Source organism: Bombina bombina, chromosome 5, assembly GCF_027579735.1.
Source record: "Bombina bombina isolate aBomBom1 chromosome 5, aBomBom1.pri, whole genome shotgun sequence".
In the NCBI taxonomy this organism is placed as follows: domain Eukaryota; kingdom Metazoa; phylum Chordata; class Amphibia; order Anura; family Bombinatoridae; genus Bombina; species Bombina bombina.
The window spans coordinates 316,747,171-316,773,170 of NC_069503.1; the positions used below are offsets into that span (position 1 = coordinate 316,747,171).

Consider the following 26,000-nt stretch of genomic DNA (forward strand, 5'->3'; position numbering starts at 1 on the left):
TTCTTGCCGGATAGGATGAAGACTTTGGAGCCTCTTCTGGACCTCTTCAGCACCGGATTATGGATCGCCAACCCCCGCTTGGGTTGGATGAAGATCTTGGAGCCAGGACGGATCGGTGAACCTGGTATGGTGAAGACAAGGTAGGAAGATCTTCAGGGGCTTAGTGTTAGGTTTATTTAAGGGTGGTTTGGGTTAGATTAGGGGTATGTGGGTGGTGGGTTGTAATGTTGGGGGGGGGGTATTGTATGTTTTCTTTTACAGGCAAAAGAGCTGAACTTCTTGGGGCATGCCCCGCAAAGGGCCCTGTTCAGGGCTGGTAAGGTAAAAGAGCTTGTAACTTTTTTAATTTAGAATAGGGTAGGGAATTTTTTATTTTGGGGGGCTTTGTTATTTTATTAGGGGGCTTAGAGTAGGTGTAATTAGTTTAAAATTGTTGTAATATTTTTCTTATGTTTGTAAATATTTTTTTATTTTCTGTAACTTAGTTCTTTTTTATTTTTTGTACTTTAGCTAGTTTATTTAATTGTATTTATTTGTAGCAATTGTATTTAATTAATTTATTGATAGTGTAGTGTTAGGTTAATTGTAGGTAATTGTAGGTAGTTTATTTAATTATTTTATTGATAGGGTAGTGTTAGGTTTAATTATATCTTAGGTTAGGATTTATTTTACAGGTAAATTTGTTATTATTTTAACTAGGTAACTATTAAATAGTTCTTAACTATTTAATAGCTATTGTACCTAGTTAAAATAAATACCAAGTTGCCTGTAAAATAAATATTAATCCTAAAATAGCTAAAATATAATTATAATTTATATTGTAGCTATATTAGGATTTATTTTACAGGTAAGTATTTAGCTTTAAATAGGATTAATTTATTTAATAAGAGTTAATTTATTTCGTTAGATTAAAATTATATTTAAGTTAGGGGGGTGTTAGGGTTAGGGTTAGACTTAGCTTTAGGGGTTAATACATTTATTAGAATAGCGGTGAGCTCCGATCGGAAGATTAGGGGTTAATAATTGAAGGTAGGTGTCGGCGATGTTAGGGAGGGCAGATTAGGGGTTAATACTATTTATGATAGGGTTAGTGAGGCGGGTTAGGGGTTAATAACTTTATTATAGTAGCGCTCAGGTCCGCTCGGCAGATTAGGGGTTAATAAGTGTAGGTAGGTGTCGGCGACGTTGTGGGGGGCAGATTAGGGGTTAATAAATATAACATAGGGGTCGGCGATGTTAGGGCAGCAGATTAGGGGTACATAGGGATAACGTAGGTTGCGGCGGTTTACGGAGCGGAAGATTAGGGGTTAAAACTGTAATGCAGGGGTCAGCGATAGCGGGGGCGGCAGATTAGGGGTTAATAAGTGTAAGGTTAGGGGTGTTTAGACTCGGGGTACATGTTAGAGTGTTAGGTGCAGACGTAGGAAGTGTTTCCCCATAGGAAACAATGGGGCTGCGTTAGGAGCTGAACGCTGCTTTTTTGCAGGTGTTAGGTTTTTTTTCAGCTCAAACAGTCCCATTGTTTCCTATGGGGGAATCGTGCACGAGCACGTTTTTGATGCCGGCCGCGTCCGTAAGCAACTCTGGTATCGAGAGTTGCATTTGCGGTAAAAATGCTCTACGCTCCTTTTTTAGAGCCTAACGCAGCATTTGTTTTAACTCTCGATACCAGAGTTAAATTTATGGTGCGGCCAGAAAAAAGCCCGCGGAGCGTTAACAGCCCTTTTACCGCCGAACTCCAAATCTAGGCCTTAGTCTACTGACATTTGTTCTTGTGCAATAACCATGCCTGCTAGTATCAACATGTTTTCAAGATATTTCTTGTTATCTTATACCAAGGCCGAATGTTTACAGTTCTCTTGCCTTTTATAAAAACAATTATTTGTCTCAATTACTGTTAGTTTCCACTGATTATATTGCAATATGGGGACATGTATGAAGCCCCTTTGTGTCAATTAACAATGTTTGTGATGTAAACTATATAAACGCATTGTGGGCGGTCAATAAATAGAACAGTTGTAATACTTCATTTGTGTGGGCTGATATTCTGTTTTCGAGATCTCGTATCAGGTGTGAAATTCGGCTCCAGCTGTGGTTAGAATACTTGTTGGTGATAAGTTGTATCCAGCCTTGGTAAGTTCCCCTAATAACCAGCTTGTTTAAAATATTTACAGTACAGCATTTCACAAGAATTGTAAGCTTCAGACATAAACTGGGCACTCCACTGTCCATCCCAGGGAACTCCCTGTCCATTTCAATTTATAAAGCTATGCTGCAATGTAATTTGCAAAGGATACACAGAAATATACAAAATATGATCCTAATTTTTAAATTAAATTAAAAAACAGAAATTTTCAAAACAGAATCACAATTTGTAAAATAACTGCTGAATCTAAATGTATTAAGATATAAAATAGTAAGTGCAAAACCTAAATGCAATAATACTGAAAGGACTTAATCTGAAGTGTAAAGTAATATAAAATACAAAGCACAAAGTATAATACAACTCTGATAACATGCAGTGCTACATTGCATTAGGCTTGTCTCCTTCACAAACAGAAATAAACTCCATAGACAAGCATAGCAAAAGTTGCTTGTCTAGAATCCTGTGAGAGATCTTGCACTACTGCAGGGTTCTGCACTTTCTTTTAGCACTCAGTAAGTTCTGCCCCTGTGAAGTCTGCACTACAATTTATATCCAAGCAGGAGAAACATTTATCATCAGGCTCTAGGCGACAAGACACCTGCAGACTGCAATCAGTGGTATTTTGATATGAGCAGCAATAATCCATGTATACTCCTTATCTACTCAGGTGTAAAGCTGTCTGAAGCTGTCACAATGGATGGGACTAATTTTGACCTAGCTCAAAGACACAGCATGGCAGTGAGAGGTAAAGCAGGGTTGGCTATGCATTATGTTCAAATAATCCTGCTGGTGACTGGGGAGGCAAAAGAAACAAGTCCACAAGGCAAATGCCTTGAATGCCCTATGGTCAGTCCGATCCCGCCAAAGATTCTGTTCCATTGACAAATGCTTTTACATTTCTTGGGTAAAACAACAACTATTAAACTTCATCCCAGCAGGCTGGGTCTGGACATTGGGAAAACTGGGCAAATTCCCAGTGGGCTGACCAGTTAGCTTAGCCCCACCCACCAGTCAGTATAAAGCAAGGTCTGATATGCTGGTAATTAAAATTCCTGTGCAGGGGTGGTGACTATGTATGCAGTCACTGGTACTTCTATAGAGAGGGGGTAGAGGGTAGGAGCATCAGAAGAGATCAGAGCATGGCTTGGACTGAGGTAAGTCAGGAGGTAGGGGATATAAGGCAGCAGGTAGCTAGAGACTGAGGAGTGTTAAACCCTCAGTAAGTGACCATCAATTAAAGGCCAAATTAAATTTGGCTACAATAAGAGTGCCTGTCATGTGGTGTTTGTTAAAACTAGGTGTCATCCCGCTTAGGACCAAGTCCTCAGCTCCTGAGAAAAGGAAATGTGTGTTGGGCTCCACAGTAAAATCCACAAATTAAGACATTGGACAGGCTCATAAATTAAATAATAAAAAGTGTGGCTTTACAGAGCGGCAGCGTTTTTATTTGTATCCAAACATCGCACCCAGAGAATTTTATCTGGTAGTTAAAAGTATATTAAAAGCTATTACTCCAGTAGACAACTAAAAACAAGAGAAAAAAAAAGAAATAGCAAATTTCCCTACCATTTACCATGTGTAATAATATGTAGCTTAAATTCATTTTGAGGAGGATGAGTGTAATTTAAATTTTTCTTGCTAAATTGGTTTTTCTTTTCTTGTTTATTATTGTTGTATTTGAGTATAATTCAAAGTTAACTTTAACAACAACATAAATACAAATACTGCAAGATAAAAACAACATTAATGAAATATTTGTGGTGATTTAATTATTTTTTACCAGAGCGCTCTACCATCACTAATTTTTCGGGGAGGTGAATTTTTCTCCTTCCAACTGCTTTCCTTTTCTCTACTCTATTTTATGTAAATGCCCAGACTCTGCCCTCAGCAATGACAATAGACCACAAAAAAATCTGTTTAGAGCTGCCCAACTACTCTCTATCACTTCACCTCTGTATACCCTGCATACAGGTCCCAGACTTACATAAAAAATGTATGTTTTTTGCCCTCTGTTTAGTATTTCTTAGCTCTATTTAATAAAAGACATTTGAAAAAATACAGTGTTTTTAGTCAAAACTGCCATTTATCTGGTGCAGAAGAAATAAAGTACATTTTAGTCAATTGTGTCCTGAAGCCTATTTTTATATCTCTGTAGAAATAAAACGTATTTCTTTGGTCAAAAAAACAAATTGGGAGTGGGCTGCTCTGCTTAAAATGCCCTGGTTTTTTTTTGGTCCCAGTCCGGCCCTGCATCACAGGGAGCTGAAGATGTTGAAAGACAACAAGGTAATCACAATAGAAGATTAGATATAAAGGATCACTATTTAAACTGCTGATAAAATACTGACCAATAGATTTAGAAATGGGATAATAGACTTTACTTTTTTTTTAAATAATTATGTACTACAACTCAACTTGCACTTACATGTTTTTGCTTTTTATTTAGGACATATATTTATAGATGTGAAATGAATATGTATTTCAGCATATACCACAAGAAAACATAATGGTAAATTGGTACAATTGTTAAAGAGACATAAAACATGAAATAAACGCTAGATAGAATAATGCATTCAAAGAAAACACTAGTCTGAGAATAACACGTAGATGTATTTTTTAAAGTTTCATTAGCTGTTTAAATATTGACAAAATAAGTGTAAAGTTGTAGTGTCTAAAAAACAATGGGAGCTGCCATGATGTAACTTAGGTTAACTTATCTGTTGTGGTCAATTAGGGACAGTTATAAAAAGGTCACAAAAGTGTGTAGCCAATGGCTGTGTGGAATATAACAGTGTTCTGCACTTCCATAACAGGAACTGAAAACCTCACAATTTCAAAATGGAATTACAGGAAAAGGGGACAAAGTAAATAATTAAAGTATATTGCAAAGACTTTTTTATATATAGGATTTAGCATTTTATTTTACCATCTCAAAGTGTTTAATGTCAATTTAGTGTTAGAACATGCATTTTGTTTTCTAGGCATTTAAAATCCTCTAGATGGCAGCAGTGCAGCATTAAGTAGAAAATATCAATCGAACAAAGAAAGAAAAAGGAGCATTTTATCATGCTTTAAAACATATGTAATATGTAAAGGTAACATACATTATATCTAATCTGCTGTGGTCAAACCAAAATGTGATGTTTTTAGTGAAGTTAATTTCAGTTTGTCTCTATTCTGACTTACAAACACTGCAACTAAGATTAGGTAAAGAACTATAAAATAATTTCAAATATTTTCATGAAACACCACTGAAAGTTTCATTTTACAAAGCAGAGAAAATTGAATAAAGGGTTGAAGAAACTGTACTATATACTGATGTACCTTAAATACAAACTGTATGTATAGAGTGAATACAACTTGCACAATTGAAGTATCATATTAAAATGCAAGTCAGGCTCCAGGCCAGTGCTTTGGGATTCTAACAAATGTTATCTCTGTGGAAAATGATACAGTAAGGCTGTAAATAAATGTACCTTATGGTTAGGCATGGGCAGAATTTCTTTATTTGTCATCCACTTACTAAACAAATACCAAATATGGCCGCAAGCAACAGCATTCAGCTATTTTCAGTGCTGAATTTATTTGTGTAATAGAGCAACACACAAATATCTGTGCAGATCCAGATATTTGTTTGCACTAGAACTAGAATAAATCTGGTGCCCATGCTTAATTATTGTCTTGAATACCAGTTTTAGAGAGTTTATTACCATAGTTTTGTGACACCAATCAAAGGACAGGAATGTGTCAGAATATGTTAAGATCTCACAGCCGTAACATTCTATCGTTTATGGTTAAAGGGCTAAAGAAAATGATAGGGCTTGATGCTAAGGCAAGGGTTAGAGCTATGTTTAAGGTTAAGGCAAGGGTTAGAGCTGTGTTTATGGTTAGGGCAAGGATTAGAGCTATGTTTATAGTTAAGGCAAGGATTAGAGCTATGTTAATGGTTAAGGCAAGGATTAGAGCTATGTTTAAGGTTAGGGCAAAGATTAGAGCTATGTTTATGGTTAAGGCAATAGTTAGAGCTATGTTTAGGGTTAAGGCAAGGGTTAGAGCTATGTTTATGGTTAAGGCAAGGGTTAGAGCTATGTTTAGGGTTAAGGCAATAGTTAGAGCTATGTTTAGGGTTAAGGCAAGGGTTAGAGCTATGTTTAGGGTTAAGGCAAGGGTTAGAGCTATGTTTATGGTTAAGGCAAGGATTAGAGCTATGTTTAAGGTTAGGGCAAGGATTAGAGCTATGTTTATGGTTAAGGAAAGGATTAGAGCTATGTTTATGGTTAAGGCAAGGATTAGAGCTATGTTTATGGTCAAGGCAAGGATTAGAGCTATGGTTAAGGCAATAGTTAGAGATATGTTTATGGTCAAGGCAAGGATTAAAGCTATGGTTAAGGCAATAGTTAGAGCTATGTTTATGGTCAAGGCAAGGATTAGAGCTATGTTTATGGTTAAGGCAAGGGTTAGAGCTAAGTTTAGGGTTAAGGAAAGGGTTAGAGCTATGTTTAAGGTTAGGGCAAGGATTAGAGCTATGTTTATGGTTAAGGCAATAGTTAGAGCTATGTTTAGGGTTAAGGCAAGGATTAGAGCTATGTTTATGGTTAAGGCAATAGTTAGAGCTATGTTTAGGGTTAAGGCAAGGGTTAGAGCTATGTTTATGGTTAAGGCAATAGTTAGAGCTATGTTTATGGTCAAGGCAAGGATTAGAGCTATGTTTATGGTTAAGGCAATAGTTAGAGCTATGTTTACGGTTAAGGCAAGGGTTAGAGCTATGTTTAAGGTTAGGGCAAGGATTAGAGCTATGTTTATGGTTAAGGCAAGGGTTAGAGCTATGTTTATGGTTAAGGCAAGGATTAGAGCTATGTTTATGGTTAAGGCAATAGTTAGAGCTATGTTTATGGTTAAGCAATAGTTAGAGCTATGTTTATGTTTAAGGCAAGGGTTAGAGCTAAGTTTATGGTTAAGGCAAGGGTTAGAGCTATGTTTAATGTTAGGGCAAGGATTAGAGCTATGTTTATGTTTAAGGCAAGGGTTAGAGCTATGTTTATGGTTAAGGCAAGGGTTAGAGCTATGTTTAAGGTTAGGGCAAGGATTAGAGCTATGTTTATGTTTAAAGCAAGGGTTAGAGCTATGTTTATGTTTAAGGCAAGGGTTAGAGCTATGTTTATGGTTAGGGCAAGGATTAGAGCTATGTTTATGTTTAAGGCAAGGGTTAGAGCTATGTTTATGGTTAGGGCAAGGGTTAGAGCTATGTTTATGTTTAAAGCAAGGGTTAGAGCTATGTTTATGTTTAAGGCAAGGGTTAGAGCTATGTTTATGTTTAAGGCAAGGGTTAGAGCTATGTTTATGGTTAGGGCAAGGATTAGAGCTATGTTTATGTTTAAGGCAAGGGTTAGAGCTATGTTTATGGTTAAGGCAAGGGTTAGAGCTATGTTTATGGTTAGGGCAAGGATTAGAGCTATGTTTATGGTTAAGGCAATAGTTAGAGCTATGTTTAGGGTTAAGGCAAGGGTTAGAGCTATGTTTAAGGTTAGGGCAAGGGTTAGAGCTATGTTTATGGTTAGGGCAAGGATTAGAGCTATGTTTATGTTTAAGGCAAGGGTTAGAGCTATGTTTATAGTTAAGGCAAGGATTAGAGCTATGTTTATAGTTAAGGCAAGGATTAGAGCTATGTTTATGTTTAAGGCAAGGGTTAGAGCCATATTTATATTTAAGGCAAGGATTAGAGCTATGTTTGTGGTTAAGGCAAGGATTAGAGCTATGTTTATGGTTAGGGCAAGGATTAGAGCTATGTTTATGTTTAAGGCAAGGGTTAGAGCTATGTTTATGGTTAAGGCAAGGGTTAGAGCTATGTTTATGGTTAGGGCAAGGATTAGAGCTATGTTTATGGTTAAGGCAATAGTTAGAGCTATGTTTAGGGTTAAGGCAAGGGTTAGAGCTATGTTTAAGGTTAGGGCAAGGGTTAGAGCTATGTTTATGGTTAGGGCAAGGATTAGAGCTATGTTTATGTTTAAGGCAAGGGTTAGAGCTATGTTTATAGTTAAGGCAATAGTTAGAGATATGTTTATGTTTAAGGAAAGGGTTAGAGCTATGTTTATAGTGAAGGCAAGGATTAGAGCTATGTTTATAGTTAAGGCAAGGATTAGAGCTATGTTTATGTTTAAGGCAAGGGTTAGAGCCATGTTTATATTTAAGGCAAGGATTAGAGCTATGTTTGTGGTTAAGGCAAGGATTAGAGCTATGTTTATGGTTAAGGCAAGGATTAGAGCTATGTTTATGTTTAAGGCAAGGGTTAGAGCTATGTTTATGATTAAGGCAAGGGTTAGAGCTATGTTTATGGTTAAGGCAAGGATTAGAGCTATGTTTATGGTTAAGGCAAGGATTAGAGCTATGTTTATGGTTAAGGCAAGGATTAGAGCTATGTTTTTGGTTAAGGCAAGGATTAGAGCTATGTTTATGGTTAAGGCAATAGTTAGAGCTATGTTTATGGTTAGGGCAAGAGTTGGTGTTAAATCTGTGTTCTACAGATTCTACAGTTTCAGATAGAGCATATACTTTAAACTTCCCAATTTTCTTCTATTATAAAATTGGCTTAATTATCTTTGTATTCTCTGTTTAAAGGAGCAGCAATGCACTAGCTCCCAGCAGGGCATAACTGCTCCTGAGCCTACATAGGTATGTTTTTCAACAAAGAATACTAAGAGAATGAAGAATATTAGATTATAAAAGTAAATTGGAAAGTTGTTTAATATATAACATGTTCTGTCTTCATCATGAAAGTTTAATTTTCACTTTACTGTCCCTTTAATGAATTATGGCAATGGTTTACTCCTTCAGATTCCCCACTGCTCTCTCTGTCCCAATGGTGCCAATGCTGCCTGTGACATTCCTAGACAAGTGACATTGCTGCCACATAACCATAGCAACATTGGGTCAGAGGTATTTTAGATTCTGCCATATTGCTTGTGGGGCAACATTCTTGATGAGAACTATGGAAAAGAATGGATTGCATTTAATTTTTATTGTAAACAGGGAATGACATGATAAAGAAAACTGCCAATGAATTTCTTGGAAGTTGTTTGAGGTTCTTGGATTCCAAAGTTGAATTAGTTTATCTTTGTGTAACAAACTAATTAATGTCCATTCATATGGCTGAAATATCATAATGAAATATGAAAAAATGTACCATATTTACATGTTAACATTCATTATACATCTATTAAAACATAACATTCAGTTTTTAACATTCAACAGTTTTCAACGTACATGTAGTTTATTATGCTCATGTGTTATTCAATAAAAATTATGCTTTAGAAAAAATTTCTAACCCTGACCTATTAATCCTCCCATCATTCTATTGTCTTAGGAAAAAGCAATGCTAAGTTAAAAGATGGGCGAAAGTCTCTGTGACGAGGTGCCCCTTTAAAGGGAGATTGAGTGTTATTTTTTGTTTATTTTAAGAGTGGCCCCATTAGAATGTTAGATAATTTATATTAGGGGTAAAATAGATAAGTAGAATTGCCCCTTCTCAAATATTACCCGGCCAAAATATCTTCTAATTATACTACTTTTTTTCAATCAGATCTAATTTTCTAACAAATAAAAAACATATGCATTACATTTAGGGGAACTCGTTACATGACTCTTATGGTATTTAAGACTTATTTACATTGTTATGTGACCATTTTTTAAGTTTACTTTAACTGTATGTTATTGCTGCATAAACAAGGGAGGATTTTGAAAGATAATATAACATTGTTTCTATTTTTTTCTTTCCATATTGTTCCATGTTCTATTTTTTATGGACATTTTTTTGTTTATTCTATTTGTATTTAAATTCTTTCAATTAAAAGTTTTTTCAGCATCAATCTGAGTCTCTCTCCATAGATTATACACATGAATATTCTTCAGATATATTACATTTCCCACTTTGACTGTCTCATCTCTAACTACTTTAGGAATTTATAATCAGATTTGCACCACCAACTGATTTAGCAGATGTTAGTACCCTCAAACAAATTACCATTTTATAAATACTTCATTACATTTTTTATTCATTAGGTCTAGGCTCAAAGTGGGTTTAATAAACTTTGTTTTTAGTGTACATTCTCTTTGTTTTCAACATCTTTCATCTCACTTTTCTTATCTTCATAGCTAATATATATCTACATCAATCTAAATATCTATCAATATATATTACACACAGTATTATATATATATATATATATATATATATATATATATATATATTATACACAGTACACATGTGTGTCTCTGTTTGTATGTATATATATATATATATATATATATATATACACACACATATATATACTGTATATATATATATATATATATATATATATATATATATATATATATACGTTTAGCAAAGATGTGCACTCTCACTTATATGCAACAACCAGGGTGCTAGTGAAATTAGATACAAAATCAGAAACAGACCTTGCACTCGCTGGATTTTTTAACAAACTTTTTTACTTGGCAAAAATAGTGACGTTTCGGGGACAGTGTATCCCCTTCCTCAGACAGTGAATGCTTCAAACTTAGGTGAATTTATACAAACAAATAAATAACCCCTCCCCCCAATTAGCAAGAAAAAAACGCCAAAAGTGTTGCTATGGTGACCATATGTCACAAAGTGAACATCGTATATACATTATAATATAAGCAATCAAAGCTATGACAGTGAAGATGATCAAATTAAAAGACCTGTAGTAAAATGAACATGGTAAACAACTTAACATTTCAAGTACTGGTATTCTTAACAAATCCCTAATGTCCGTTATTGTCCGGTGGAGCCAGCCAATATTGGAAGCCCTATATGATGTAGCCTAGGTGGTCAGGCATAAAATACACACTCAAAACCTACCAAGATGGGAAAACAAAGTTCTAATGTAGATCGCCGTGTCCCACGCCACAGCAACTACGACCGCACTAGGTAGAACAGACAAACCCGGAAGTGCATCGGCCGATCACGTGTCTGGCCATGCACCAATCACTCGGGTTGCGGTTGGGGTTGTCATGGCAATGGGTCACAACGATCCAAATAGCAACAAAGAAGCATATCGGACAAATCAGCTACTAAGCATAACATTGTAATAGTGCACATCAATAGATACTTGTAATAAGTGCTGCTACAATGGCTATACCACTGCCGTAAATATAACCAGTAAATCATATATATAGAGCCATCTTGCCGTATTCTGATGGGGGTATCATAATATCATACATTCTCCCTAGAGCGCATATATATCATAGTGGACGCTGCTACAGGGACTATATCACTAATGTGCATTCACTATCCAATTTGCACAGTATACCATGGTGGAGAATGTGTACAAATTTATACACGGTAATATCACCCATTAAAGAAGGTGAACTGGGATGGCATGACCAATGAAAGAGTACCAAACGCCCCAAAGAAAAGAACCAAAATAACCCCACCAATACTTAAATACAAGGAAACCGAATAAAAAATAGGAAAAAAATGAGAAAAAAGAATGTTGGTGAAAAAAAGGGAAGGGAGAAACAGACGAATAAAAATAAACAAATATAAAAATAAAAATAAAAAATAAAAAAATATAAAAGTAAATATAGATATTAAAAAATATAAAAAAATAAATAAAAATAATACTAAAAATAAAGTAAAATAGAATAGAATAAAAATTAATAATAAATAAATAAAAATAAAAATAAAATGGGAATAGAGTGTGGACTCTCAAGTAGAAAAATTCTGGATAACATGGACTCCCATGGTAAATAGGCAGATCTCCCTAAGAGCTGGGTCTAATTTACAAGAAACAATGCCAGTCAAACATAGTATTGAGTCCATGTGGTTGCAGGGTATTCAAACGAAAAATCCATTTGGCCTCAACTTGCAGGAGAAGTGTATCCCTATCACCACCCCGCCTTAATGGGGGGACATGATCAATTAAGGTGAATCTCAGATCATGGAGTCCATGGCCTTTCTCCACAAAGTGCCGGGCCACAGGTTGGTCACTAGAGCCCTTCTTAAGGGCCGTTCTGATGGATGATCTGTGGTTAGCGAACCTGGTCCGGGCATCGTCAGTTGTTTTTCCCACATAGAACCGCCCACAGCTGCAGTTTAATAGATATACCACATGAGAGGTGGTGCACGTTAGCACATGCCTAATCTTGAACCTCTGGTTGCGATGGGGATGTCCAAACGTTGGTCCTGGAATCATGGCATTACAGGTGGTACATCCCACACACCTATAGCATCCTGGTTTCTTTCTCTGTGTCAGCCATGTCTCAGGGTTATAGCAATGTGTGGGGTCCGTGAGCATCAACAGATCTTTTAAATTTTTGTCACGTTTATAACCCACTCTCGGAGGTTGCCACTTGTTAAATGGAAGAGAGGGGTCACCTTGTACGATGTGCCAGTGTTCTCTTAGTGTTATGCCTAAGGCTCTAGTCGAAGGACTGTATACCGTAGTAAAGGTCATCCGCTGCTCGTCTTTAGGATCGGTTCGGGTAGACATAGTGGTATCTCTTTCCACTCCCATTCTACTTTGTTTAACAAGGTGCGGATTATATCCTCGTTGTACAAATCGTTGCTGCATCTCATCCAGTTGCTGGTGTCTTCTGGTCTCATCACTATTATTTCTTGCGGCCCGCTGTAGTTGGGCTTTCGGAATAGCCCTGAGAAGTGCAGTCGGATGGTTACTTGTGGCGTGTAGAATAGAGTTCCTGTCCGTGGGTTTCCTAAACAACGAGGTACCCAAATAACCACTCTCTGTTTTAAAGATGTTTAGGTCCAGGAACTCAATGTTTTCCAAATCATGTTTGAGTTTAAGTTTCACTGGATGATTGAGTGAATTAAATTCTTCAAACCATCTTTCCAACTCTGTAGCTGTACCCCTCCAAATGATTAACAGGTCGTCAATATACCGTTTGTAATATATCATTCCTGGATTCTGGTATATCTTCATCACATGTAGTTCGTAATGCTCCATGTATAGATTGGCCAATGAGGGGGCCACGTTTGATCCCATGGCCGTACCTGATATTTGTTGGTGGTACTTTCCCTCGAACCTGAAATAATTGAGACGTAGGCTCAGGTCTAACAGATTTATCAGGAAGTCTCTAGGTGGACCAATATAGGGGTATTTGTCCAAAGCATCAGCCACATACTGTTTCCCAGTCTCATGTGGGATGATTGTGTATAAGCTATTTACATCTGCATCTGATCATGTCCCCCCATTAAGGCGGGGTGGTGATAGGGATACACTTCTCCTGCAAGTTGAGGCCAAATGGATTTTTCGTTTGAATACCCTGCAACCACATGGACTCAATACTATGTTTGACTGGCATTGTTTCTTGTAAATTAGACCCAGCTCTTAGGGAGATCTGCCTATTTACCATGGGAGTCCATGTTATCCAGAATTTTTCTACTTGAGAGTCCACACTCTATTCCCATTTTATTTTTATTTTTATTTATTTATTATTAATTTTTATTCTATTCTATTTTACTTTATTTTTAGTATTATTTTTATTTATTTTTTATATTTTTTAATATCTATATTTACTTTTATATTTTTTTATTTTTTTTATTTTTTTATTTTTTATTTTTATATTTGTTTATTTTTATTCGTCTGTTTCTCCCTTCCCTTTTTTTCACCAACATTCTTTTTTCTCATTTTTTTCCTATTTTTTATTCGGTTTCCTTGTATTTAAGTATTGGTGGGGTTATTTTGGTTCTTTTCTTTGGGGCGTTTGGTACTCTCTCATTGGTCATGCCATCCCAGTTCACCTTCTTTAATGGGTGATATTACTGTGTATAAATTTGTACACATTCTCCACCATGGTATACTGTGCATATTGGATAGTGAATGCACATTAGTGATATAGTCCCTGTAGCAGCGTCCACTATGATATATATGCGCTCTAGGGAGAATGTATGATATTATGATACCCCCATCAGAATACGGCAAGATGGCTCTATATATATGATTTACTGGTTATATTTACGGCAGTGGTATAGCCATTGTAGCAGCACTTATTACAAGTATCTATTGATGTGCACTATTACAATGTTATGCTTAGTAGCTGATTTGTCCGATATGCTTCTTTGTTGCTATTTGGATCGTTGTGACCCATTGCCATGACAACCCCAACCGCAACCCGAGTGATTGGTGCATGGCCAGACACGTGATCGGCCGATGCACTTCCGGGTTTGTCTGTTCTACCTAGTGCGGTCGTAGTTGCGGTGGCGTGGGACACGGCGATCTACATTAGAACTTTGTTTTCCCATCTTGGTAGGTTTTGAGTGTGTATTTTATGCCTGACCACCTAGGCTACATCATATAGGGCTTCCAATATTGGCTGGCTCCACCGGACAATAACGGACATTAGGGATTTGTTAAGAATACCAGTACTTGAAATGTTAAGTTGTTTACCATGTTCATTTTACTACAGGTCTTTTAATTTGATCATCTTCACTGTCATAGCTTTGATTGCTTATATTATAATGTATATACGATGTTCACTTTGTGACATATGGTCACCATAGCAACACTTTTGGCGGTTTTTTCTTGCTAATTGGGGGGAGGGGTTATTTATTTGTTAGTATAAATTCACCTAAGTTTGAAGCATTCACTGTCTGAGGAAGGGGATACACTGTCCCCGAAACGTCACTATTTTTGCCAAGTAAAAAAGTTTGTTAAAAAATCCAGCGAGTGCAAGGTCTGTTTCTGATTTTGTATATATATATATATATATATATATATATATATATATATATATATATATATATATATATACATACTTAGTAGCATGTCCTGTTCCCAATGGCATTTAAATAAAACTATTTCAGATTGCATTTGTTGATTTAGTAATATTTGAATATTATATACTGAAAATATATACTGAAAAAAATACTTAGTGCTGCAAAACCAAACCTACTTCCTGTTTGAAAACTGAAATGTGAGTTATGATTTTAATTGTGCTGCTATGCCCCAATAATTATTCAAGCATGAAGCTATTTGAATCTGCACTAGAAAAAAACCTAAGCTTTATTTAGATATTACATTTGGAAAATAACAAAGGGTAAATATAGCTGCAAGCAGCAATAGAGGTGGCCAGCGCATTATTTTTGCAATGCCATATAAGTAGTTATGTCACAAAATAAAGTTATATAACAACTGTTTACAGTTCTAACATAAGTATTGAGAAAAAAAAAACATTTCAAAATGTTTGCGTTTTTTTTTAAATGGCTGCCACACCATATGACCTATACTTTCAACATGAAAAAAAAATGTAACTCTAGGTGACAATATATGGTTATACAGCAAATTTCACAGTTTTAACATAAGCGATTGGAAAGAAAACACAGTTTCAAAATTTTTGCATAAACCAATATGCCTGCCACAGCTTGTGACTAATTCCTTCAACATGAACAACTGTGACTCTAGGTCACAATATAAGACTGTACAGCAAATTTCACAGTTCTTACATAAGCGGTTGCAGAAAAAATAGACTTTCAAAATTTTTGCATAAACCAAGATGGCTGCCCGATCGTAAGATATACAGCCTCTATATTATGCACAATAGTGCTCACTATAGATGTCAATAAACATGGCAAAAATAAAGCATTTTTGTAAAACGGTTTTTGTTTTATTATTAATTTAAATATATCGTTAAGCAATTTTGAACAATTCAAAATGGCTGCCAAATCACATGACGTATCTACTTCTCTTGAACAAATCTGAATGCTAGTCATAAGATAACTCTATAAAAAAAAAATCAAGTCTGTCCCATAAGCGGTTTCGGAGAAGAAGATTTTTATAATTTTTAAAAATGGCGCATACGAAACAAAATGGCCGCCAAGCTATGCAATGTATGGCTTTCAAATTGCACATACTAATGCTCACTATAGGCCTCTACAATTTGCAGAAGTTTCCTGAAAATTTGCAAATGTTTTATTTCATGAAGGCGACTGCGCAATGCGAATTTTAACTGCAATATTGTCTTTAAGGGTTATGACTATGTGTAATCATGTGTCTATTACAATGTAATATTGTTAAACATTGTAAAACTAATGTATAAAGTGCAAAATTACGCAATTAAATGGCGATAAAAAGGTTAATGTCTCACAGTAGCCATGTTGATTATGGAAAACTTGGTAGAGGACCTTGCAAGGAGCATATGTGCAAAATTGCGTGTCATTGCACTAAGCGGTTTAGGAGAAGAAGATGTTTGAATATTTTAGCAAAATGCAAGATGGCTGCCACATCATGTGACCAAGGCACTTCTCTTGAGCAATAGCAATTTCAGGTCACAGTAGTACTAAGCACAGCGAGTTTCAAAGATGTAATATAAGCAGTTCCAGAGCTAAAGATTTTTAAGCGTTTGTCAAAATTTGTTGCAAAAAGCAATATGGCTGCCAGAGCATGCGACCTATGAGTTCAATTTTGCATGAGATGTAGCACAGCAATAGGCTTTACTAGCATACCTGATTTTATGAGCTTTGCAAAAACAGTTAAGCAGTTATGGGCAATTGAATACAAAGCTTGGCGGAATAAAAATAATAATAATAATAATAATAATTATAATAATAATCCGAACAATAACAATAGGTTGTTCTGCAACTTTGTTGCTGGCCACCTAACAAACTAAATTTCAGAAACAGTAATGATTAAAGATTTTTGTTGTTGCTGCCAGTACCTGGATTATGATGTAATTTAACTACATTTACTGTGCCTTCACCAATGTAAGGTCAGTTATGTGTAATAGAATCCTACTGCTGGTCATTACAGGCAATTGCCACACTAGAATCTCGAAACATAATTGGAAATATTAAAAAGTAGTTAAAGGGACAGTCTACTCCAGACTTTCAGGAACAAGAAATGAAATATGGAGCACCGGATCTTGATGAAAAAAAAATGTTTATTACTTAAAAACAGGGAAAAAAGGTTACAGCAATGCATAACCTATGGAGCTCGTGTAGGTGTGGGTACCCACGTACCCGTTGCTGACGCATTTCTGCTTGTGGCCGTATTCGTAGCTGATGGGTCACTTGTGTTACACCTTGTATATAGTAAAACAAACCCTTTCATTGGTTAAAAATACAAACGTGGTTCTGCTAACACAACTACACCTGTGCAGTAAAACACGCCCCCTTTTGGGACTTTAAACATTTAGTGTAAACTGTTAACCTCTAATTCTATTTGAAAATCAATTGCACTTTGCTAAGGCTGTCTATATTAAATTTACTTAAAGATATATATATATATATATATATATATATATATATATATACTGTCCCTAAAGCGCTTAAATGTATTGATTATAAGTACGTTTTGGTGTTATAAAACTTAACTTATAAACAAGCTACAAAGTTTACAGTATTGGTGTGAGAAAATGACAATGGCTGTGAAACATTTTTGTATAGTTATAACTAGAAGTACAATTTGTTTCTATATCACTGGGGGGTATATATAAATATGCTCCTTAAGTGGATAACAAATATATGTTGGTGTGTATTACAATGGCCTACTCCTAATTCTAAAGGACTCTACTCAGTCTAACTTTTATGAACATGAGTTTGGCAGCACTACCTCATACTGAACATTGTACTATATGAGTAATTTCGTTGAATATTGTTACTATTCCCCAATCACCATATTGTGTGTTTCCCCCATTTAGTACCAAAAATTCAGAAACCTGGTGTTAATTCTATGTAGCCAAAAGACTTCTCTGTCCCCACCCCTAGCATCTGTTTTGACCACTTCAATAATGGACCAATTCAATGATCTCGGATTTTTGTTATGTTTCAGTCTAAAGTGTTGTACTAGGGGGGTTGTCAATTGTCCCTGTTTGATATTGTTCACATGCTCTCGGATCCTAGATCTCACCTTGCGGGTTGTTAAACATACATATTGCAAATCACACAACTTGCAGTTTAGAAGATATACCGCATAGGTCAACCTACAATTGTAGCAAGCTTTGTGTGTAAATGTTTCCCCTGCGTATGCACTCTTGAAGCCATTTCCTGTTTTCACATATTCACAAGCCGTGCAGCTAATATAACTGCATTTATATACCCCTTTGAATCTTAGCCAGGAAGATGCACTCCTGTCCCTTCCTTTTAATTGAGTTTGTTACCCTGTGTTCTGCCTCTTTTATATGCAAAGCAGCAACCCCTAGAAACTACATCTGTCAATGCATCATCTGCTTTAAGCAATGTGAAATGTTTATGCAATATGTTGCATATTTGATGATACTGTCTGCTGTACTCAAGACTTTGTATTGTTTAAAAAGATAGATAATCCCTTTATTACCCATCCCCAGTTTTGCATAACCAACACGATTATATTAATACACTTTTTACCTCTGTGATTACCTTGTATCTAAACCTCTGCAGGCTGCCTTGTTATTTCATTTCTTTTGACTGACTTGCATTGTAGCCAATCAGTGCTGACTCATAAATGACTCCACGGGAGTGAGCACAATGTTATCTAAAAAGGCTCACATGAACTAGCATTGCCTAGCTGTGAAAACTGTCAAAATGCACTGAGATAAGAGGCAACCTTGAAGGGCTTAACAATTAGCATATGAGACTACCAAGGATTAGATTTCAACAAAGAATACAAAAAGAACAAAAATTGCATGCCTTATCTGAATCATGAAAGTTTAATTTTGACTAGACTGTTCCTTTAAGTCTCAGAAAAAAACGGGTGGAGGCAAAAAAATAACAAAAAATACCCCAACATTCAACTGTAATACTATTAATAGTAGCTTATGCAGCAGAAGAAATGTCCTTGTGCACATAATGGCTCATTGTTATCAGAAGAGTGACTCAGGTGTGAATGTATGTTTGGATATAAGAAGTACTTTTACAGTACATAACATTTCTTTTACTCATCTTGAAGTTAACATATGTATCACATATGTATCACAACAAACTCACAAAGAAAAATCTTAAAAAACATTTATTGGTCACTATGCCTTTTACCTCTGTAATGCCGAACTATTAAAGATAAGTTTTCATACTATATTTTTCCACTTATAAACAGGGCACAACCGGTGGGACAATCTAGATCAACATTCATATGTATCTGACACTAACCAGCTGTGTCCTGCTCAGGAACAGCGTGGGATCAAGTCTGATGAGTGACTTTATGTGTTTAACTACTCTGCAGGGGTTAAACACATAAAGGCAGGCAAGTATTTGTTTAAAAATAGAATGGTCTGCTTTTATTATTACACAAGAATGTTGCGTTATTATAAGGTGTACAGAGTATTGCACCCCATACATGAAGGTTGTCACTAAGGGCTTGATACTCTAAAGGTCGCTGCCCAGAAGAAAGGCTCTTAAAGAATCCGTCAGTGCTATGGGATCCTTTACTACATTAGCTAAAGGCAAATTTTCTCTTGAGAGCTGTGTATCTCACTAAACGGTATAAACTGTACATCCGTATGTCAAGGCGAGACGCATACGTATCACAGTCCAATGTGCAACAGCAGCTATACCATAGGAACTTGGAGTGCCGGTGTAGACAGGGCATCTGCCAAAACCCCAAACAAAACCAAATGCAAAAACAGGTCCACAGCACAATTTGAAAGGAATCTTGTCTTTTATTTTACATCAACCAGGTACAAAAATCATGTTTAAGATTAAGATTAAGAGCTTGTCTCGAAACGTCGCATGATTTTTGTACCTGGTTGATGTAAAATAAAATACAAGATACATACAGTATAGCACTCAATAAAATAAGCATTTTAAAAGCGTATCGGAGGTACACTGATAAAATCATAATGGTATAATTACACATTAAAACTTGTATTAGTAGTTAGCAACTAAATTAATGTCAGCAGACGGCTTCAGTTTCAAACATAACTGACAACACAATTTGACCCACTGACATGGTCAATTATATGGAATGTATTTTTTCTTTAAAAAATGTAGCCATTCTAAATGCATTGGTCAAAACATTCTTATTTTAGCTAAGCACCTCTGCAGCCTTGATAATCCGCTCCCTTCACTTTCAACATTTGTTCTACTTTTTCTGTAAATTAAATTCTCCATTGAGCAATTTTTAAATTTTCAGTTTTTAAAGAGACATGAAACCCCCCAGATTCTCTTTAATAATTCAGATAGAACATAACATTTTAAATATTTTTGAAAAAAGAACTTCTATTATCGTATTTACTTCTTTTTTGAAAAGTAGACCCAGGTAGGCTCTTGAACAGCAATGCACTACTGGAAGCAATGTCTTTGTCACTAGCTCATCCAATGTGTTCAGCTAGCTCCCAGTAGTTACATTGCTGCTTCTTCAACAAAGAATTCCAAGAGTACGAAGAAAATTTGATAATAGATGTAAACTGGAAAGTTTTTTCAAAACTGTTTTCTCTACCTGAACCATGAAAAAAAAAACATTTTGGTTGCATGCCCCTTTAACTATTGAGTATCATAGAAATAATAAGGAAATAACAATAACATCATTTCATATTTTACTAAAGTGCATAGAAATCACATTTACCTGATTAACATGGTCAAGCTTTGGGCAAGGTCTTCCACCATTATAGGGTTTTTCACGAAGCCATTTGGATCTCACTTTCACACCACTTCCACAGGATTTGCTACATCTCGACCAACTGGACCATTCGCTGAGTTTACAATCAGAAGGGCAGGGAATAATGCACGCCTCTTCAATATAACCTAATAAAATAATATAAATGAGAGTATATTTCATGGGAATCCATTATATTAAAAAGACATTAAACACTTACGGCCAGATTACGAGTTTTGCGTTAGAAGCTATGCGGTGCTAACAAGCATTTTTTTCTCACCGCTCACTTACATGCAGTGCTGGTATTACAGGTTTTTACAAATCCAGTGTTAAAAGGCAAGAAGTGAGCATTGAGCAAAATTGAGCTCCTTACCGCACTTCAATACCAGCGCTGCTTAAGTCATCTGTGAGCTGGTCGTACGTGCTTGTGCAATCAGCCAATAGGATTGAAGTTCCAATCAGCCAATAGGATTGAGCTCACATTCTATTGGCTGATTGGAACAGCCAATAGAATGCAAGCTCAATCCTATTATACCTTAATTCCGATTGGCTGATTCTATCAGCCAAACGGAATCTAAGGGACGTCATCTTGGATGACGTCATTTAAAGGAACCGTCATTCAGTAAGAAGACTCCAGATGAAGAGGATGCTCCACGTCGGATGGATGAAGATAGAAGATGCCGTCTGGATGAAGACTTCTGCCCCTCTGGAGGACCACTTCGTCCGGCTTGGATTAGGACTTCTCCCGGCTTCGTTGAGGACTTCGGCCCGGTTGGATGAAGACATCTGCCGCTTCCTTGAGGATGGATGTCCGGTCTTCAGAACTGTAAGTCGATCTTCAGGGGGTTAGTGTTATTTTTTAAGGGTGTATTGGGTGGGTTTATTTTTTAGGGTTTTGGGCTGCAATAGAGCTAAATGCCCTTTTAAGGGCAATGCCCATGCAAATGTCCTTTTCAGGGAAATGGGAAACTTAGGGTTTTTTTAGCTAGTATTTTATTTGCGGGGTTGGTTGTGTGGGTGGTGGGTTTTACTGTTGGGGGAGTTGTTTGTATTTTTTTATTACAGGTAAAAGAGCTGATTACTTTGGGGCAATGCCCAGCAAAAGGCCCTTTTAAGGGCTATTGATAGTTTAGTTTAGGCTAGGATTTTTTTTTATTTTGGGGGGGCTTTTTTTATTTTGATAGGGCTATTAGATAAGGTGTAATTAATATAAAGATCTGTAATTTGTTTTTTATTTTCTGTAATTTGGTGGGGGTTTTTATGTAATTTAGATAATTTAATTTAATTTATTTAATTGTTTTTAATTTAGTTAATTTATTAATTGTAGTGTAGTGTTAGGTGTTATTGTAACTTAGGTTAGGTTTTATTTTACAGGTACTTTTGTATTTATTTTAGCTAGGTAGTTATTAAATAGTTATTAACTATTTAGTAACTATTCTACCTAGTTTAAATTAATACAAACTATTAGTTATATTGTAGCTAGCTTAGAGTTTATTTTACAGGTAAGTATTTAGTTATAAATAGGAATTATTTAGGTAATAATAATAATATTTATTTAGGTTTATTGTAATTATATTTAAGTTAGGGGGTGTTAGGGTTAGGGTTAGACTTAGGTTTAGGGGTTAATACATTTATTATAGTGGCGGCGACGTTGGGGACGGCAGATTAGGGGTTAATAAATGTAGGTAGGTGGCGGTGATGTTAGGGATGGCAGATTAGGGGTTAATAATATTTAACAAGTGTTTGCGAGGCGGGAGTGCAGCGGTTTAGGGGTTAATATGTTTATTATAGTGGCGGCGTTGGGGGTTGCAGATTAGGGGTTAATAAATATAATGTAGGTGTCGGCGATGTTGGGGGCAGCAAATTAGGGGTTAATAAGTATAATGTAGGTGGCGGCTGTGTCCGGAGCGGCAGATTAGGGGTTAATAAGAATAATCTAGGTGGTGGCGATGTTAGGGGCGGCAGATTAGGGGTTAATATTATTTAACTAGTGTTCGCGAGGCGGGAGTGCGGCAGTTTATGGGTTAATATGTTTATTATAGTGACGGCGATGTCCGGAGCGGCAGATTAGGGGTTTAAAATTTTATTATAGTGTTTGCGATGCGGGAGGGCCTCGGTTTAGGGGTTAATAGGTAGTTTATGGGTGTTAGTGTACTTTTTAGCACTTTAGTTATGAGTTTTATGTTACAGCGTTGTATTGTAAAATTCATAACTACTAACTTTAGAATGCGTTACGGATCTTGGAGGTAGAGAGTGTACCGCTCACTTTTTGGCCTCCCAGGACAGAATCGTAATATCAGCGCTATGGAGGTCCCATAGAAAAAAAGACTTTACGAAGTTTATGTAAGTCGTTTGGCGGTAAGGCCAAAGAAGTGTGCGGTGCCCCTAAACCTGCAAGACTCGTAATAGCAGCGGTAGTGAAAAAGCAGCGCTAGAACCTGTTAACGCTGCTTTTTCAGCCTAACTCAAAACTCGTAATCTAGCCGTTAGAGATTGTAATATGTTTATTTTGTGTTGTAAAATAAACTTTGCAATGTACTTTCAGAATGAGCTCTCAAATTTGTTGCTTTTCTCAACTCTGCTGAGTTTCTATAAAGTAATTAGCACCAACATGTTGAAATGTAAGTTTCCTCCTTTATCTTTTGCTGAGGACAGTTAGTGACAGATAAATTGTGCAAATGATGGCTCTGTGGAAACCCTGTTAGCGTTGTTTGCATGCTCTTTTTTATTGTTTTATATTAGTTCCTAATTGTACCCAAGAGAAGAGATAGATAAGGGAAAATCAAAGTTTCAACATGCCAGCTCCAGTTACTTTCAAGAAACATGATATAGAAACTAAAGCTTTACATTTATATATTCAATATTCAAACAACTAATATGTTTAAAAAATACATTTACAGACTACATAGGCTTTGAATGCGTAGTACAGTAAAATGCAGAATATTTAAATAGATTCACCAAAGCATTTATTCATAATGTGTTTTATGTGATCCTTTCAGATATTGCAGCCACTAGAGTGCACTATAATCTGTTTCTTTTTAACAGCTCCTTGCAAGTCAACATTTAAGGGAAAATGTGTCAAGAGGCTCCCATCACTAGTACCTATAATCTTAAAGATGATATATGCTGCAGAACTGTTTTACATAAAATAAGTTAACAGCACAATACATGTCCAAAGCTGCAGATGTTTAAGGGACACTAATCACTAAAAAATGATAGAAATAAAGATGCATTCAAAAGATACGTTTAAGAATATGTTGATTTATTTTATAAAATTACATCACTTCTTTTTTTGAAGAAAATAAATGTAAATGATTTGTTTATATTTAGTAATGGTCACATTGGTTATCCTAGGTTAAAAAAAGCTTAATTTTCTTATATAAACATCTCTTTCTGTGACCAGTTAGGCAAGGTAACAAATTGAGCTGAAAAGTAACAATCTCAGCTTATGGTTCTCATTATGTAGCTGCCATTTAATAGAATTCTTGAGATAGGAACAGACACATCATGGATTGTGGTTCCCAAATACTCTAATTTAGCCTAAACTTATTAAATAAAAATGCTAAGTATGTATGTTTCAAATAGAGCATGTCAGAGACTTGGCATATTATACAGTTTGCTATTTTTTCACGTTTTTTGTTTGTTTGTTTTTTAACATAAACTACAATGCTGATTCTTAGGTATTGTCAAAAGTGTGATGTCACCAATACACCATTTTTAATGTGGACTTCATTAACTAAAAATGTCAGCGTCATATACATATTTTGATTGGTCAGGATAGTTACCCTCTCAACACCATTCTGAGCCTTCTCCATCAGGAAACTACTGGCTATTCTTGGTTTGTACAGTTTTTCTGTCTTTATACTCAATTATTGTTTGCAGTGTTATAGTCTGACCCCCTGTTGAATCCCATGGCATTTACAACTTCAAAGGTGACAAATATAAAAACCAATTTGGCACATAGTTTGTAACGCTAATACACTGGTTGAGGAATTGATACATTTGAAAACTAGAGCATTGTAAGGACCACAAGGTCAGGTTTACAAGAAATATAGCTTGTACCCATCACTTCTGCATCATACTTGCATGGTTGTGCTGTAACCCGAACAAGAGGTTATGTTCTACGGGGATTACAATGTAATTACTTTGAATGTACTGAATTAATAATTATTAATGTACTGTGACTCACAATGAAACCCAGACATGTGGTTGAAAAACTGGTAAATGAAGATCTATGCATTCTTACAATCTCAGCTATAAATCGTCATTCATGTTTAGTACAATTCATGTGATCAGTCTTGAAAAAGAAACAAAAACATAGTTTAGCTAATATCTAATACTCTTTCACTGTGTTTAACAACACATATACACATCCTGTAAGGCCTACTTGCAGTGACTGTTCTAAGTGAGTAATATGTTCCTATATTTATTACTATAGCACTCGCAAACATCAGTGCCAGTGCCCTGAATTTGCAAGGTAGTGCCTTTTTACATGCCCAGTCCTCTATGAAGAGCAAGGAGAAACATAAAGGGAAGAGAGGTCTTTAAAAAAGTACAGGCAGGAATGATATACTATAATGATAAAACAGCCTGAAGTTTGGATTAGGCTGGGCCACTGGATCATGCATAATAATACAGTGTTTGCCACTTTGTCTGAAAGCAAACAATTTTCCAATATAGATAAGCAATGTATAACATTTTATTCATAAGATGCCACATTGGACTTTGTTTTAACCACTGTCAAGTGTTTCAAAGTATATTGTGCATCCTAATTTTAATCTATCTACCTATCTGTCTGTCTATCTATCTATCTATCTATCTATCTATCTATCTATCTATCTACACACAGCCTTAGGAATACATATATTGTATTAAATATTGTGAACTTCTAGAATTTAGGTTCGGCTACTCAGTGGTGGACATCACAGGTACAAAGAGTAATTTATGTTGCTAAATAATATCCCTACGATTTAATGCATTCATCTTCAAATCATTTATTTAAGAAAATGCCAAAGCTCATATTACAAAATGCATAAATTACAATACAGAGACACACAGATGAATCATTAAAGTCAACAGAAAAGGGCAAAACAATAAACAGCTCTTATTCTTAATATTATTTTATACTAGCTGATTTTTTTATAGGCCCTGGGGCACAGTATAAGAAATTTCTGGCAGAAACTTTTACACTCAATTAGGCAGTGACATTAAATGTAAAAAAATGAAATTCCTTTGAGTCATTTGTCTCGAAATTTTCTGATTAGAATGTTAAATAACAATCAGCCAGATTACGAGTTTTGCGTTATGAG

The 26,000-nt window shown here is 35.7% G+C and overlaps 1 protein-coding gene across 1 annotated transcript in view; it reads right to left on the reverse strand.

Annotated features, from left to right (window-relative positions):
• The window catches only part of THSD7A (thrombospondin type 1 domain containing 7A), a 596,458-nt gene that overhangs the window by 103,183 nt on the left and 467,275 nt on the right, over positions 1-26,000 (reverse strand). Inside the window, exon 15 of the mRNA XM_053714101.1 lies at positions 20,656-20,840. Within this exon, the coding sequence (XP_053570076.1) occupies positions 20,656-20,840 (185 nt within the window). The remainder of the gene's footprint in view (positions 1-20,655; positions 20,841-26,000) is intronic.